Below are 16,804 nucleotides of genomic sequence, written 5' to 3'. Positions count from 1 at the left end.
GCTTGTTGGCACTAACCTGAGCTGCAGGGGAAAGCATATTCTCTTGCCAAGCGTTCATCTGTAGAAACAAGAGGGACAGGGTGGTGAGCTGCAGGACTGTAGCACAACCAACCCACTGCCTTAATTTTTCACTCCTCAGACCGTGAATGCAGGAGCAAAGAAATGTCTCTAGTGGGTCAGGCCAGCAATCTGTGGCCACAACATGTATTCCACACAGCTGTAAAAGATCACCTTGTGCACTGTGATGCCTTATTATGCAAGGACATTTTTTGCAAATAAAAAACCTTTCCACAGCATGTCCTGACAGCCTGGCTTATTTAGTGATAATTAGTATTTTCATGTCAGATAACGCTCTTTAAATTGTATGTACTAAGCACAAAAATTCTTGTACAGGATTAAATAGCAGAGGGAGAGCATATTAGGTGTCAATATTTAGCTCTGTAATAGCTGGATTAAAAAGTATCCTTTTCTTGCCACGGTGGAAAGGGGAACAAGAATGGAATTTAGTATACGACTCATAGTGCAGCTTTTGAAATCTCCAGTGGCAGTTTTTCCATTTTGTTCTCAATTTTTTTTTAAAAATAATTCTTAATGTTCCATCTGCTGTTTTGTCTCATACTGAGCACAGAATAATCAGAAAGACTCAAAATATAATCAAAGTCTCTCTTCTCTGTGCTAATAATGCTTTTAGAGCTTTAAAGGGTAACAAATTATTTTCCTATTTTTCTCTGAGGCATGACGGGACACAATGGATGGTAGGATTATTACACTTGCCATAAAATGCATACAACTAAATTCTGCCTTCTAGTGGATCAGGGTAGCACTACATAATACTGATTTTCAATAAGTGCCTAAGTATTCCCAAGAGAGCTTAAAAGCTGGAGAACTCATGGCAAATTGTGAGAGAAGTCTTCTATATTGAAGCTAGATGAAAAAAAAAAAAAACAGTCATGGCACACTTAACACCCCACATCATAATCCTAGTGCCAGGCAGCCTTGTCTGAAGAACTTTTCTAGGCCACTGGGTACCTGAATATTAAAGTTTTGTACAGAGGAAACCCAAGTTTGAAATTGCAGGAGGACATGCACTGGAATAAGGGGGTTAAAGAGAATTAGGGTCACAGCCATAATTATGTCTGAGTGGGGGGTACAATAGTTACTTTACACCAATGTCAGTGAAATCTCACCTGGCTTGTAGTAGTCATAGACGTGCACTGTTGCAGCTTTCAGATTCTGCACTTCAACATCTTGTTCCACTGGGATGTTAAGCTTTAGGGAACTCTCACCCAGCTGAAGAGAAGAATGGAAGTGAGCAGAAATGCACTGATCATCTCAAAATCACCTACATACTAACTTCACTCCTTCTGCATCAGAGGGTTTTTTTTCTTCCTTTCCCGGTTCTTCCACCCTCTTCCTCTTCTGTGAAAAGTTTAGCCTGCTTGACCAGCCTAGAGGTTTGTATTTCTAATCTGCAAAAGTCCCCATGCAAAGTACTTCTGTTGCTACTACATGAATGGGCAGTTCCCTGTGGTCTTCCTCTTACCTCCTCCAAGTAGATTGTGATTTTGTCTGGTTTTATCTCCGTCTTTTTCACGAGGGGTACCTTCTCCAGCTGTATAGGAAGGCAAGAGATAAGCTTGGTTAACATTGGCTAATTGGCCTTCCCTGTTTCACAGCAGGTTTGGAATTTGTTAGTGCACCACTGTTGACAAAAGCACTTAGCCTAGCCTGAGGACTAGTCAGGTTTGCATTCCGTGGCATTGAGATTGCTGGGAGCACATCAAGCCTTAGAAGACAGTTTTCAGTTTTGGTACAAGTGTCCTTGGACCATGTTCCTACTGTCATCGCTTGTAGCAAAGGGAAAACTGGTTAGTATGAGGCTATGTCAGATCTCTCTAGCTATTGTGTGGAACACTGGAGCATGTCATTGAACAGCACTATGGGATTCAACACCACTTTATGGAATATCCCTAAAAATGGCACTGGTAAGTGCAAAGGGGCCCAATGCATGCCAGATGATTCTAACTAGGTGCTTTTTCACCTTCTCTCTGATCCCTTCCTGTGTATGCAATCCTCACTATGAACATGAAAACTGCACAACCACTTGTGCAAGTGGAAAGTTGCCTTGTGAAATAGCCTGTTATATCTTCACTTGTAATTACCATTCTACGACACTTTTTAAATGTTTGGATATTTCTGACTGAGCTACATCTGGAAAACAGATTTTGATATCCTCAAGGAAAGCCAAAGGAAGTCTTACCTCCTTCACAGAGCTCTGAACAGGAATGAACCCTGACAGCATCTCCACCTCCACCAGGGCCATGTTACTCGTCCCACGGTTCCCTACATATCTGAAGGAGGTCAGGAGAGAAGCAGGTTAGATGTGGAAGGCAGCACAGCATTTCTAGGAGATACAAATGGACACTTCCAAACTTTGCTCTGCCCTACAGTGATATGAAGGCTCAGCCGTATGTCTAACCGGTGGGACAAAGGGACAAAAATTGGTCCCCATCTATGGACAGCGACTGTACAGCAAATGTGTTATGGTTAATGTGGAAATAATATGGCTTCCTGTTGCCCTCTCCAACAGGTGGAAATGACCTTTGCTGTTACAGGCTGAGAGTGGAAATGTTGCTAATGTTCTCTTTCAGTAAGGACAGTAAGGCATGGATGATATGGATCAAGACTCTCACTCTAGACATTTGCAGGCAAGTGAAATATGGATAGGGACTGGAGTTTCTGCTGTCTTGTTCCAGCAGTGCTTCACACTACAGGGGGATGCATCTCAGGGCTGGTTCAGCCCAGGATGCCAACATGGGAGCTCAGCTGCTGGTGCTCTGGGGACTGCTGAGCTGGTTGCTGTGGTCATGCAAGACACTACCAGTGCACTGCCACACTTCTCCTGGCCTTCATTCTTAGTTAGCAATCTCTTTGGGATCTATAGACAAGAAGAAAGTAATCCTGTGTCTGTGATTCTACAGACAGGAGGCTTTCATGGGGTTCTAGTCATACAACTGGGTTCATACTTTTTTCCACTGAAGAAAGAGGATCTCATACCTGACAGACACATGTATGTCAAACTCTTTCCTGACACCATCACATTGTCTTGGTACTGTTTCCACATCCAGGAGAAAGACCTCTTCTGTTTTTGGTGGTGGGATGTTATAGTACCAAGTAGTCTGGTGGGGGAGAAAGCATCTCTGTGAAGTGCCCCAGAGTTTCCCTGAGTAAAGCACTACCTGTGCATCCAGCTTTAAGGGATTGGTAGACAGTGGCTAACACAGTTGGACTCAAATGCACTTTCTGTTCAGAGATGTGCTGTTTAGCACATTGCATCAGATACACCTGTCAAATGCAACCCAAAACTTGGAGACTGAGATATCTGTGATTCAAAAACTCATTCAGTCTCATAAAAAAAAAAAAAAAAAACTATCTGTTAAGGGTCAAGGAAACACATTAGCTAAAACTGCCCCACGAGGAGAAAGAGGTGTTAACTGTTAACTCTTGATATGCTAATAGTCAGTAGCTCTAGGTCTTAAGGGGAAACTACTGGTAGAACAATTACAATCCCTTAAAAAAGAAGAACTAAAACTTGGAAGCAGACAGCTCAGCAGGCAGGAGGATCACAGTCATCCAAAGAGCAGCATAGGCCAATCTTCCTCTACCTGCCTGGTGATCTGACTGCCTCCCCAGCCTGTGCTCATCAGGTCTCTTATGCTCATGGACTGTATGCAAGTGTAGTATGGTTCTAGTTACCTCCTACATGCATTAACAATTCTCTGTGAACATCATAAGATTCTCTGTGGGCATCATCTGAACAGAAGTGACCCAGCAGAAAAGGTTTTCACAGGGAGTGAAAACCTTTTGAAGTTTTCCTTTTTGAGTTCTTTGCTGGATGAATGGCTCACAAGTGAACAACTGTCAAAACTGCCAGAAAAATGAGATATATCCTCCTGATGAACCAGTTGTGTCGGTGTACTGGAGTAAGAGGACTGTGGTATCACATCACTCCTCCTCTCTGCATATGATAAATACCCAAAGAATTTTGTGTCAGCAGTGTCCAGCTCCTGAAGCAGTGACACCAACAACACACATTCAAAATCAAAGCATGTAATCTTCTGTGTCTCATTACTCCTGACTTCAGATCTACTGTTTTCTTAATGATGACATGCCTCTGTAGGATAGGACAGCAAAGCTGAGACTTTTCTGAGGAGATACCAGAGATGGTTACATGAAACCCTGTCAACAAAGTACACCTGAGTACCTTCAAGTTTGACATGATTCTGCCTAGAAGGCAAAATCCTACTCAGAACTTGAGGCTATAGTAGCTGCTTAAAGCCAAACCTCCCTTCAGTGTCAGAGGCAAAGCCTGGGAGCTCTGTTCCTCACGCGTACGCACCTGCACATAAACGCAGCCACTGCCCGTCGCTTGCACTGTGTAGCTCCCTGTGTCTGCAGGGAGAGATGCCTGATGCAGGACCAGCTTGTTCTTCCTGTGCACATGGAACTCGAGTGGAGAAGCCCCCTTTCCCTTCACTGCCACCTTGACATCTCTCATCTCCTGAGGAATCAGGGCTGCATACTGAGCGAGGGCCTGCAGGCTGACAACAGTGTCCTGGAGGGAGAGTCAGAGTCACTTTGCTGCAGGACAAAACCCAGCACAGCAGTTCAGGGACTGCAGAGAGAACTACAGTCCTCATGGCCCTGATTCACACTCTGACACAGGCAGGCTCTATCCCACTAAGTGCATAGATAGGGCCTATGCCACAGGCAGCAGGATGATTTCTGTTACCTGGAACAGGCAGCTTGTGAGCTCTGGGCTTAGCAGTGCCAGAGATCCTGGGTAATCCCAATTACACTACACAGAGAAGAGTTTCCCTATGGCACTCCTTTTTCCAAACAGGGCTCATATACCTTTGTCTGCAAAGGATGGGTCTAGAGTGACATGCATGTGAGAGATGTGCACATCACTCCAGGCACAACAACTTTTTCCCCCATGATTTTCCCTGGTTTGTTACCTGTGTGGAAGCAAATCCTCCAAAGGCATTTCTTTGTGCACTGAGCCAGTGAACAAGCTTGCTCACAGAGGCTTCATTGAATGACGAGTCTGGTTTGGAGACATGGGCCAGGATGATGTAGGCTACAGTCTCAATCATGGAAGAAGATGTTTCATCAGCAGATTGCGATGTCAGTAGCTGTGCTGATGAGGGAAGCAATATGTGGAAGAGTAGAACTGTAGATCCCTGTATATTCAAATTTATGTCTCCAAGCTCCAGCATTTTTGCTGTTTCTGCATGTGCATAGCATAGAATAACAGGACCCCCTATGCTGAAAAGCTCTAGCACTCATCTTTCCAATCACTTGTGCCTGGTGTACAAGACCAGTTTTTGAGGGAGAATTGCTGTCAGGCTACTGGAGGATAAAGACTACCCAACTTACTTTGCTGGCATCCTCACTATGCAGTGCATAGTGAAGGGCAATTTAAGCAAGAGCTGGGCTCCCACTTCAGGTTCAAGCTCACAAGCACTGAATACATCTGAGTCCAATGGAATATTTTGCTGCAGTCATAGTAGGAGACTAACCAAATTCAGCTAAGAATTTAATCTAATCGTGTCAGATTTAATTATGTAGGACTCTTCCGCAATGGTACAAATGTGAAAACCTGAAATGCTTTTAAATTCAAAGTCAGTTTTCAGAAAAAAACTTCACTTCTTTGCATAATACCAGCCTCAATACTTCAGAATTTAGCTAAAGTCCTCTACAGAGAACCTTCACTATGTTTATCACAATGGAAGGTATTTTCCTTCTTCCATGTGCGTTATCACAGAGGTAGCTCTGAACAAGTACTGCACTGAATGCGTGCAATTCTACTCCTTCCTGTTCCAGCTGGCAGCTTGAGTGGCTATGCAGTGAGCAACACTCAGCACTGGTAGCTGGTCAGGCTGAAAAATCCTCTCTCCCTTTGTTTTTTTAATATTTTAACATTTTCAGCCCTCAATGTAGTTCACCACACTGCCAGACAAGGAAATGTGGGGAAGAACTTACTTAAACCAACTTAGGTAATATTACCAAATATTTAACCATAGGCTTAGGTGTTTTGAACACCTACCCCAGCGTCCTCACTCAGGACAGAAGTCTATTTTTTTCCCCAAGCTAAGGAGACAAAAGGAAGAATCAAGCTCAGCAGCACAGCAGTAAAGGTCCACCCACCCAAGGGCCCTGAGCTGAGTAGAGCAGCAATGGAGCAGCAGTCAAAAGGTTTGAATTTTTCATGTAAATGTTCTGACCAGCAGCTGAACAGACATGGTGAAACAAGTTTGCTCTGCAAGATCTCTTGTACTATGTATGAATTGCTGAAGAATGACAGGAGCACCATGACACAAATAAGCATTTTAACTGCACAAATTAAGCATGGATAATTACTGCTGCTTTTGATTAGAAATTGTTTCCTGAGTCTGAGAAAACTAGAGATTGTCATAGTTTGAATAAATTATGATTTTCTGACACAAAAATGTATTTGTGAATACAGAATACTGCAATTAAATGCTACAGATATCAGACCTTGAACACTGTCGTGATCTCTAGGACCCCAAAGCAACAACCTACCAGTTTCCTTCTGTACCATATCCAGGAGCTGCTTTCTCATCTCCATGTCTTTACTCAGTGTGAAGACATAAGCCATCAAAGCCTTGACATAAAGGCTTGTCTCATCAAGTGTTACGTTCTTGAGGCAATGTAAGGCATTTTCCAACATGGTGTCCTGAAAAAGGAATCCAAACCAAGTGAATTTCCTCTGACCAAACACCATGTTGTTGTGAACATCTATCCCAGACACACCCTTGATGTACTTTAGTGCTAGCATCTCTCCCAGGACTGTGAGGTGTGAGGTAGAGGGGTCACAGCATCGCTGACTGTGGGTTGAAACAAAGGTGTGCTGGACTTATTTTTGGGATAGGGAATTGCTAATACACTGGAGAATCCAGATGTAAAGTGTCTGGTAACATGCTGGCTCAGAATTGTCAGTCACATGCTGTGGGTGTCTGATCCTGAAGGGTATGATGTTTTTAGAACTGTACCATTAAGTCTAGAACATCAGTTCTTTTTTTCTAGAACAGTCTACACTTGTCTTGAAGATCACTGCTTTCATCTGGGGGAGGGGGGACAGTGCATACCTGAAAAGTAGTCTCTTTTTCTCCTTCAGCCCCGTTGCTCAGTTTAACGACCCATTGCCTCTCCCTGCAAACCCTTTGTTATTTTCAGACACAATTGTTTCCCTTGAGATGAGCTGGGAAGAAAGTGCTCTTCTTTGCTGCAAATCAGGCCATTTATATTAAGAACTCCTCACCAAGATAAAATTTTCCTGTTATTGTGTAGCAAGGGGGGAATGACAGAACCTTTCACCAGCTCACGCTGGGTAGCCCCTGAAGCCCCCAGCCAGGGGAGGAATGAATGGAGGAGCATGCTCCCAAGCCCTGCAGGAGTTTAGGGGTGACTTACATTCCTCTCCAGATGGAGCTCCAGCAGTGCAGCAGCAATATAGGCTGTTAGGGAGATTGTGTCGTCCACACCACCCTGCAAGCACACAGACAGTCATCAGGAAAGGACAAACCCAACCGCTGCGTGCCTGTCATTGCATAGCCCCAAAACCTGCATCTGAGACAGCACAGCAATGTGCTTCTGGGCATTCCTGGACAGGAAAGCCCTCCAGGCTCACTTGCTGAATAGTTTGCTGTTGAGGGCAGTCTCAGCCATGTTGTTCAAACAGCCTAGACATCCATTCTCATAGAAAGGCATGAAACAAACTGTAAAGCAATTTATCTCATTAAATATGTTACCACTGTACACTTGAATAAAGTTTTTATGATGCGGGATTTGCATCATAAAGAAGAATTTATGCAAGTTTACAAATAAGTCATCTGGCTTTGAGAAACTACAGGTTAATATGTGTTTAACAGGCTTTCAGGAGCTGCTTTTCATCTCAGAGGGCATTCATTCTTGGGGAAGTTCTGCTTACATCGTCAGATATGAGATGAGAATACATCTAAAATGAGAGGGGGAAATTGGGCTAAGATGCTAAGTTTCATTCACACTGACTAGAAGAAACTTTGTAAGTGTGAGGCAGGTGGAGGTGCAAAACCTATTCCAAAAAGTTCTGTTCAGATAGAAAGCTCAAGGTGGGAAATTAGTGACAGTCAGACAAGGATGAACAGTCTACATGTACACTCTGGTTTTATTTTGTACTGCATTCAAATTTTAGGAAAAAAATGTCATAACCCTTTGCTTTATGAATGTAGCAGCCTGTTTTCTTTCAGAAATTTGGCTTGTATTTGACATGGGCGATTTTGTAATCTGACCAGTGTGGATTATTTTTGTAATCTGACCAGTGTGTACCTTTACAAAGGCAATGAACCCACGTATTGCCATACTGCACACGCACTGCTCAGCACCAAAGCTCTGGGGCATGTTCACCAAGAGTTTGGTGCATTTCCAGCTACACTGCAGGCATCATTTGGGGGATGACAAGCTCTAGGAGGAGTCATATTTTTGGGGCAGTGGAGGGACAACTGTGTCTTCAGACAATCTTGTATTAGAGCACAGAGTATTGTGCACTGTAAGGTATGAGAAGAGGGAGAATCCAGCCAGGGTATTCTAGACAAGCACTAAAATAGAAAAATATTTCTCATTTCCCTGTGCCCTTGAAGTGCCTTGGCACAATTAGCTGTGTTTTCCTTTGGCTAGAGTGAAAATTAAGAAAGCCTAGCAGAGTCTAAAACCTCACACAGAGGAAATGACTGCTGGTTTAGACCATGTTTTCCATTCAGCTCTGGGAAGATACCTTAGCTGTGCTAGGCCATGGGGACATTGCTTTGTGCTACTGCTTGTCAGGACCCAGGACATCCCTCTGGCTGTCCTGAGCAGCCAAGACCCCTGCCAGGGGGCTCAGAGACCCTGGCACAGAGCCCAAGATGCCTCTGGTTTTGATTGTGACCCATGGAGCAAGTTACCAACCTTAGATGAAGATCTGCAAGCCATGACAGTTTAAGTAGAATGACAGCAAATTTATCACAAGGTGAAAAAGCAGATTTTGGGGTTTTTAGAATGGAGGTTCAGGGGACAAGATGGAGGGATCTGGGTGTATCCTGCCTTTCTCCCTCTTCTTCTTCTTGGCCTCCATCTTCTGCTGCGGTGTTAGCACTTATAGATTGGCTTAGAGTAGAAGCTCACTGTCTAACATAGGTGATAGGTATTGGAAAGTAATTGTAACCATTGTACACATAGTTTTTAGTATAAAGACATAACACTGCCCCGCGGCAGGCAGAGTGCCTCTGACTGTCTTGCTGAGTGGACCTCGGCAGGACAGGAGAGAGAATTTTATAGCTAAGATACAATAAACAACCTTGAGAGCGAGAAATGAAGAGCCCTGACTCCTTCTTTGAGCGCCAGGCTGGGAAAAGAGACTTTCTAACCCATCTTGGGGTCACTCTGACAAGCTAAAGATCCCAAAAACAGCTCACAGTGGAAAAGGCTGAGGAAGCAACCCCGTGCCTCACCATGAGTTCCTCCTGCTCCCACTCCCATGTCTGGCAGCCATACCTTCAGGTCATTGTTGAAGAGCTTCCCCACGCTCTGGAAGCAGCCACTGGGCAGCTGGTGCTTCTGCAGCCAGCGCAGAGCGCTGTGCACGTGGTCCTTGTCAATGTAGATGTGGGAGCTGGCCTGCCCAAAGGACCTGGCTACAAAAGCTGTCAGCCTGTGAGCAGAGCACAGAGGAATCCCATGTCACAGCCAGGAGATGAACCAGCAAGGACAACGGGTTTAGGGTGACAGTAGCAGTTGTGGTCACTCACCACGTGTTGCCCTGCTCATCACCTTTCCCAAAGGCACTGTAGGAGCCATCGTCGTGTTTGTAGAGCAGCTGACGCTGGTAGCCTGTGACAACAAGACATGGCTGATTGTGAGCACCTGTAGCACCTCAAACTGTATCCCAGCCATGCGAAGATGGCTCCCCAGCAAGAGGATTCACCAGTCTTACAGTCAGAGCTGCTGAGACAAGGGCACCGGCCCCAGCTGCCCCTGCACCCCACAGCATCAGTGTGACAGAAGCAGCTGCACAGCACTGCTGAAGTGGCCAGGAGGCTGCTCTGCATTACTGGAGCTGTTTGGAGCCAGTGCTGTGGGTTCCTGCCCTGCTGTTTGGCAGAAGGGTGGCATGCTCAGCCACCTCATGGCTCCCCATGTGCCAGGGAGCCCTCAGGGCCTTTGCTGTGAACAAAAAGGGTGGTAGGAGTGAGGAGGAAGGCTTTTCCTAGAGGGGACACAAATGAAACACTAATTACTTTTCAGCACTCCTCCTAGCCCTGCTGGGACTCAACAAAACACTTTTTTTACAGGATGTACAGGAAGCAACAAAGCCATGCCTTTGAACCTTGAGGGCAGAATGCTGTCTGCATCTGTTTGGTCTACCTCCAGCCTCCTCATGGCCTTAGTGTTTACCCTTTGTCTTTCCTCTCTACCACCACCATTCTCTTGGGTAGACCCCACTCTCCCAAATACATGAACATGATCTCAGTACGTGCTTGCAGTACCAGAGAAAAAGGGGGAAAGAAAAGGAGTCAAATCCTGTCCAGACAAGGAGACTGGCAGGCTGAAATATGAGGCCCATTACAACATGAGACATGAACATAGGCACTATATTAAATTCAGATTATACTGGAGAGAATTTACATGACTCCAAAATATATTTTCTAAAACACAGGGAAACATTAAGCTACTGAACTCCTATTTACTCCCAAAGGCTACTCTTTATTCCATGTAATAGCAGCTGATGCCATCTTTTCACAAGGTGCTTCTGTGAGCCTTGGAGTGATAAGGGAACTAGCAGGCATCACATAATGATGGAAATCACTAATTACCTATATCTTTCTCAAAAAAGCGGACTTAGCACCTCAATTACCAGCAGAGACAAGTTGTGCTTTCTTCAGAAACTTTTCTTTCCATGAGACATTTCCCTTTTCTCTGTGATGCCTTCCTTTTGTCATAGCTCTGGCAGTCACTCCCACTCCTGCCCTTCAGCTCCCCAACACATCTATGCCCCACACTCTTGATTTCTAGCAGCTTCATTTTGCAGCAGAAGGAAGAAGGACAATGCTTACCCATTGTCAGAAATGCCAGTGCTATAGCCTTAATTTCTGGGTCCAGTTGTTTAGTCTTGTTCAGGTACTGGAGAATGAAGATATTTGGCGCAAACTTGACCATGTTCTGTTCACCACAGCCAAAGGGCATGTCTAGCAGCTGGTCTAAATTTTGGAGTGCTGGACCCATAATGTCACCTTACATTTGAGAGGAGAGACATGAGAAAGGAAAAGCACAGGCACTGAGCAGTGTGAAGCAAAAGGACTGCTGCCTTCCCTAGGCTCTGCTGGGATCCTAGAAAAGAGCCAGTCCCTGTCTGAACAGACATGATTGAGATTTCTGGTGACCCTTCCTACATTAGGCCAGCACAGAAAGGAAAGCCATCATGGTTCTGGGAGGAGGAAAGGAAGCTTGAGGGGGTCTGAAGAAAGGTAAAGAGAGCTGTCATTCCTGAGTGGGTATCAAGATGGGAAAGGAATTGCAAAGACAAAGTTGGTGGAAATATGCAAGGATTGTTTTGGTTCACTTAAATATTGGAAAGGATTACTTGATCAATATTTCTGAGGCCAATGTCACACCCCTTACAAGTTATCTCATTAGGAGCTGGGTCAATGCATCAATAAGGCCAAAGCTTTATGCAAGTTTTTTTCACGACAGACCGAAGAGCAGGAAAAGCCTTTCTCACCAATCACAGAGAACGTGACTCGGGCAGATCCCTCCAGCACTTCTGCAGGCAGAGTCAGGGAGAACTCTTCAGAGATTGTGTTATCTGAGGAAGGCAGAACCCAGACATTTATCCCATGGTAGAAGCCATTCATACTAGTGAAACATCCAAGGAGACCCAGGTGAAGCATAATGTGACATCGAGTCACAGGAGCCAAAACTTGCAAACACATGCCTCAATGCAGGAAATTTTGCCAGGTAAAAGATTGATAAGGACAAATTATAGTGGTTGTTGTCCCAGGCAGGATGGTGCCACCAGGGCTTGCTCTCTGATTAATTCCCTCCCACCTCTGGGTATTTGCAGTAGTCCTGTCCCCTCCATCCTGGTGTCATGATCAATGGCAGTCAGGAATTTTTGTCCCCTACCTGCAGGACAGAGAAAGGCATTTTGGGTCTTCTCTTGTAGGACACCTCCTGGCTGCAGATGGAGAAAGAGTAGTTCAGATAGGGAGGACAGGAAAGGAAGTCACCCTGCCTTAGCAAGTTGGTCTGATGTCCAAGAAGGTGCTAAACTTCCTCTTAGCATCTTGCTGACTGCCCCAGGGGACAAAACCTGTTGCCAGGGGTTCTCCACCCTGAGATGTGACCAACCTTCACAAGCAGAGATTTTATCACCACGTCTCTCCCTCCTTGCAAAGGTGTCACAGCAATCTTGTTAGCACACAGACTGTGTGACTCTTCTGCCACGCTGCTCACGGTGACGTTCACTCTGCCTGCAGGGAGCACAGGGGACACATTGCTGAGCACTTCCAGCTGACAGCTGTATGTACAAGCATTAGATCCAGACATGCAGACGTGGGCAAACTCCACCCTTCCTCCCAGGAGCTGCCACGCATCCCTCTGCCCAGCCTCACCCAGCTTGGTCGCCTTCACATTCCACGCAAAGGTTTTTGCTTCGTTGGCACACAGGCAGCTGGTGAACTGGCAGCTTGGACAGGCATCCACCTTCAGTTCTGGGGTCTCTGTGAGAGTGGTGTGGACCTGAGCATGGTTGGATGTACAGACACACATAGGGTTAGTGTCAGTAACAGGCACTGCACCAAGCAGCAAATACCTGGGTGATAAAGTACGAGGTTATGCTTTGTCGCCCAGATACCAGCATCAAGGGCTCCTAAAGAGTTCAGAGTTTGTCTTTGGGCTCAAGATTTTGTTCTGACAGAGGCCATGTAATTGGGGAAACTCACTTGGAGGGACTCACCTGGATACAGTCCTTGAGGTAGTTGAAGACAGTGGCTTTTAGCTTGAAAGTCTCCCCTTGGATCACAGAGTATGGCAGTGATACATCCACAAAGAATGGCTGGAAGACCCTAAGAGAGGTCAGAGGCGAGAAACCAAAGCCAATATCGGCAACACAGAAGGTGTTGGCATTCCATTCTGTGATGGTGTCAGGTACAGCAACTTGGAGAGACGCTCGTCCATCATCCCTGCAGCAGGAAGCAGAAGAGGAGGACATGCTTAGAAGCAGTCAGAATATTCCAGGAGTGCCCCTGGAGAAGGATGGCAGAGGCTGTTACCTACCCAACAGACACCAAATCCCAAATCCAGGTCTCTGGGAAAAGCGTCCGTGGTTTTGGCTTCTCCTTGTCATCAGAGTGAGGTTTAGAATCAGCATGGGTAACTTGCCTGCCTGGTAGGAGCAAGTGATACCTCAGAAAACAGCACATATAGCTACAGGTGAAACTAGCTCTTCATTCACAGGCAATCTAACACAAACCACAAATGTTTTTTGACACAGAATGTGAGTGGACAGGGCTGGTGTTTCAATGAGAATCTGACACAGTGTGGGTATATTTGGGGAACAGAGCTTTAGGGAGACAGAGCTGGATATAGTTTAGCCCAAGGCTCAGTCTGACAGATCCAAATTTGGTCTGGATGCAGCAGGAGACAGCACGCTGAAATGGAGTCACGCTCCTTTAAATAATCTGTGAAAGTGCTGGTAGAAAGCACACTACATTCTGTATGAAAAACAGTGAACACAGGGACACCAAGAGAGCATGGAGATTTGAGCTTCTCCCTGTGATTTGTAAATCAGGTCCATTGAAATGGACACAAGCTTTGTTGCTGTTATACACAAACAAGAAACACAGCAGGATGGGGCTCAGTTGTCTCAGCTGCAGGCTGGACAGAACTGGGAGAGGGAAGCCCCTTCACTAAAGAAGTTGGACGTGTCTGTTCCTTACCAAGAAGAGGGTGTTTTCTTGGAGATATCTTTTTATGAAACTCTGGAAGCACACAGGAAACAGGTTTCTTGATTCTGGTGTTGGTAAATATTTTCATGCGCAGTTTCTGGGAAAATAGTACAGACAGTAAATCACTGATAAACCAAAGGGGACAAGGAATGTTGAAATTATCTCGTGATCATGGGTGTCAAATGGGGGCTGGTGGCCAGTGTTGAAACATTTTTAAATGCTGCTTCTTTATATGCATAACCTTGTGGCTCAGACTCTGACCAGTGCATGAGGAATGGAAACCAGTTTCTGAGGAATACTGGGAGCAACTATTTCTTCTCATACAAGCAGATTTCAACTAGATGTGCACTTCATATGCCCAACCCTAGCAATGACACACAGTCGAAGGAATAATCATCTAGGAGACAGCACAATAACATGCCTTTTGAAGGGAATCAGGTTCTGTATTTGTGTAGTAGAGTTCTGTCAAATTAAGAAACCCACACAATTCAGACATTTTGGGTTGTTTTCAGTGTGTTGTTACCCTCTTCTCCTGTTTTGAGGAGCTTCAACTCATACATTTTGCATATATTTCATTAAAGAGCATTCTGCCAGAAGCAACACTCAGCACTTCTTGCATTTCAGTTAGCAGACATGTTAACACTTCTCTGGCTATCATGCTTGTTAGCATATCAGTTTGTTTCGTTGTTTGTCTTGACAATTAGCTATAAAGCCAAACTGTGAAAGACTTCCTTTTATTTGAACTGGTTGAGGATAAGTAAGGAGATGCTCAATGAAACACAGAGTAAAGCAGTTTGTAAATACAATAATAGCCAAGTGGTGATTGGTCATAATATGGTGAGGTGCCCAGGTATTCTTGCCACCTCTCCTTTGTAGTTATGGGAGCCTGAAGTAAATTTGTTCATTTTTACATTATCTTCTTCCTATCAGGTGGTTTGTACTGTGCTTACTCAGCTTTCCCCATAGTCCCCAAATGAGTTTGGCTACAGCGGACAACATGGAACAGATGATTTCTTGTAGGCATTCAGGACAGCATATTGGAACTCACTAGGGCAAAGTTGGGAAAGTTTAGAGGAGGTGCAGGCACTCACCTTAAACAGGTTATAGACATCAGCCTCACTTTGGTACCATGGTGCACCCATCCTAGCCTTTTTGTGGGGTCTGGGCTGCTGGGGCAGGCAAGGGTATGCCTCAAAATCTTCCAGGCGGTAAGGAAAGCCTCGTCCTCCTAACATGAAGCTGTTATTGAAGATTTTACCATACAACTGCAATGGAAAAAACACAAGTCTTCAAACAGAGCTGGCCAACAACCATGTGTATGGGTCAAACTTTTGGGTTGTAGCCTTCTATTCCATATTGAAGAGCTTTGCAGTTGAGGAAGTTGGCACTGACCCAGCTTACACAAAAGGACATAATATAAAGGACATATATAGGATAATATATACTAAAGGACATCATTCCAAGCAGTGGATGTAGACAAGCAGCTTTTAGGCTGCAAGACAGTTCAAGCCTTTCAACACTAGGGTGCAAAATTAGGATAAAAATGCTTCAGTTTAAATACAAGGCATTGGCACATCTGATCTACATGTTTAAAGATTATTACTTTAAATACCTGTCAGCAGATGATGCAAGTGCTCTGCACTACACAGCATCCCTATGAAATGGACACCAGATCACACTGTGGGCTCTATAAACTGGTGTAGTGCATCCCCCTGGATTTGGTGAGGCTTCTTTGTAACACACTGTACTGCTATAATTTAACTTACTACTTTGCATGAGGCATGTACCTGTTTTATCTCTGGTACACATTGTGGATTTCTATTAGGATTTTCAGGTTTCGCAGTATTTTTACTCCAAGTTTTAAATTAGTTCCTCTGAAAGACACAGCTGCTTTAAGGCAGGTGCTTCCAACACTTCTGATTCTCAGAATCCACCTGGGTGCTGACAAAATACTGACCACTTTTCACCGGCCACTGGGTGCTCTGGCTGCTCTCATCTAGCGACTGTTTTCTAAAGAACTGCTCCAAAGCACTGTTCTGTTGCATGGTTTTAACTCAGCAGTGGTTGGGGCAGAGGGATAGGAGGACCCTGCCAGGGCAAAATTCCATTTTAAAGGCTTAAAATCACAGTTTGGTGGAAGATGGTAGAGCAGAGATGTGGATGTGAGGGAGGCTGCTAAGCACTCTCCCTCCAAGCAGAAAGCACCAGCATCTCCTTGAAGCGGCCCTCCCTGCCTCCCCCTGCAGTGCCATGTAGCATCCACCTCCCTTCAGGCAGAGGCTCACAGCACAGGGCTGAGGGTGAGAAACACAATCACCCCATCACTGCTCAGGAGAGGCCAAAGAAGGGCATGGCAGGGCAGCCACCTAACACTGCAGCTGTCCTGGGATATCCTTTGGGCTCCCTGCCACCCATGCATGGAGGCAGAAGGCAGGCAGACATTATGGGGTTGGACAGGGCAGGCTGCACTCACGCTGTCTGCTGTTAGGATTTGGTTCCTCTTCAGGAGGACGCTCTTGTCGACAGCCCGCACAGAGCACAAGGAGCCTGGAGCAGCCATGAGGTTCAGCCTGACTTGTGAGCCTGGGACCTCCTCCTTGTGTGAGAATTCCAGTGCCACCTGCAAGAGAAGACAAGGTCTGGGGGCTTAGCCTTGGAGAGTGGGACCCTCTGACTCTTATATGTCTGGGTTGCAGAGGGAAGGACTTTGAATAAGGTAGGGAAGGGGGATGAAGTGCTGAGTCAAGCCATCCTGGAAA

At 45.3% G+C, this 16,804-nt stretch overlaps 1 protein-coding gene across 1 annotated transcript in view; it reads right to left on the bottom strand.

Moving 5' to 3' along the window:
* LOC131554896 (alpha-2-macroglobulin-like protein 1) overlaps positions 1-16,804 on the bottom strand; it is a 28,395-nt gene that overhangs the window by 589 nt on the left and 11,002 nt on the right. Inside the window, exons 16-36 of the mRNA XM_058800490.1 lie at positions 16,519-16,665; positions 15,137-15,310; positions 14,037-14,142; positions 13,375-13,483; positions 13,055-13,280; positions 12,711-12,837; positions 12,448-12,569; positions 12,223-12,274; positions 11,819-11,902; positions 11,154-11,330; positions 9,849-9,930; positions 9,595-9,751; positions 7,498-7,572; positions 6,607-6,760; positions 5,019-5,200; positions 4,400-4,615; positions 3,058-3,179; positions 2,261-2,351; positions 1,544-1,612; positions 1,188-1,290; positions 17-58 (exon numbers count right to left, since the gene is read on the bottom strand). Coding sequence (XP_058656473.1) covers positions 17-58; positions 1,188-1,290; positions 1,544-1,612; positions 2,261-2,351; positions 3,058-3,179; positions 4,400-4,615; positions 5,019-5,200; positions 6,607-6,760; positions 7,498-7,572; positions 9,595-9,751; positions 9,849-9,930; positions 11,154-11,330; positions 11,819-11,902; positions 12,223-12,274; positions 12,448-12,569; positions 12,711-12,837; positions 13,055-13,280; positions 13,375-13,483; positions 14,037-14,142; positions 15,137-15,310; positions 16,519-16,665 — 2,617 coding nt within the window. The remainder of the gene's footprint in view (positions 1-16; positions 59-1,187; positions 1,291-1,543; positions 1,613-2,260; positions 2,352-3,057; positions 3,180-4,399; positions 4,616-5,018; positions 5,201-6,606; positions 6,761-7,497; positions 7,573-9,594; positions 9,752-9,848; positions 9,931-11,153; positions 11,331-11,818; positions 11,903-12,222; positions 12,275-12,447; positions 12,570-12,710; positions 12,838-13,054; positions 13,281-13,374; positions 13,484-14,036; positions 14,143-15,136; positions 15,311-16,518; positions 16,666-16,804) is intronic.

The sequence above is a fragment of the Ammospiza caudacuta genome, chromosome 2, assembly GCF_027887145.1.
Source record: "Ammospiza caudacuta isolate bAmmCau1 chromosome 2, bAmmCau1.pri, whole genome shotgun sequence".
Classification (NCBI taxonomy): Eukaryota; Metazoa; Chordata; class Aves; order Passeriformes; family Passerellidae; genus Ammospiza; species Ammospiza caudacuta.
The sequence above is the reverse complement of the archived record's forward strand: the minus strand, read 5'-3'. Positions and strand labels throughout refer to the sequence as shown.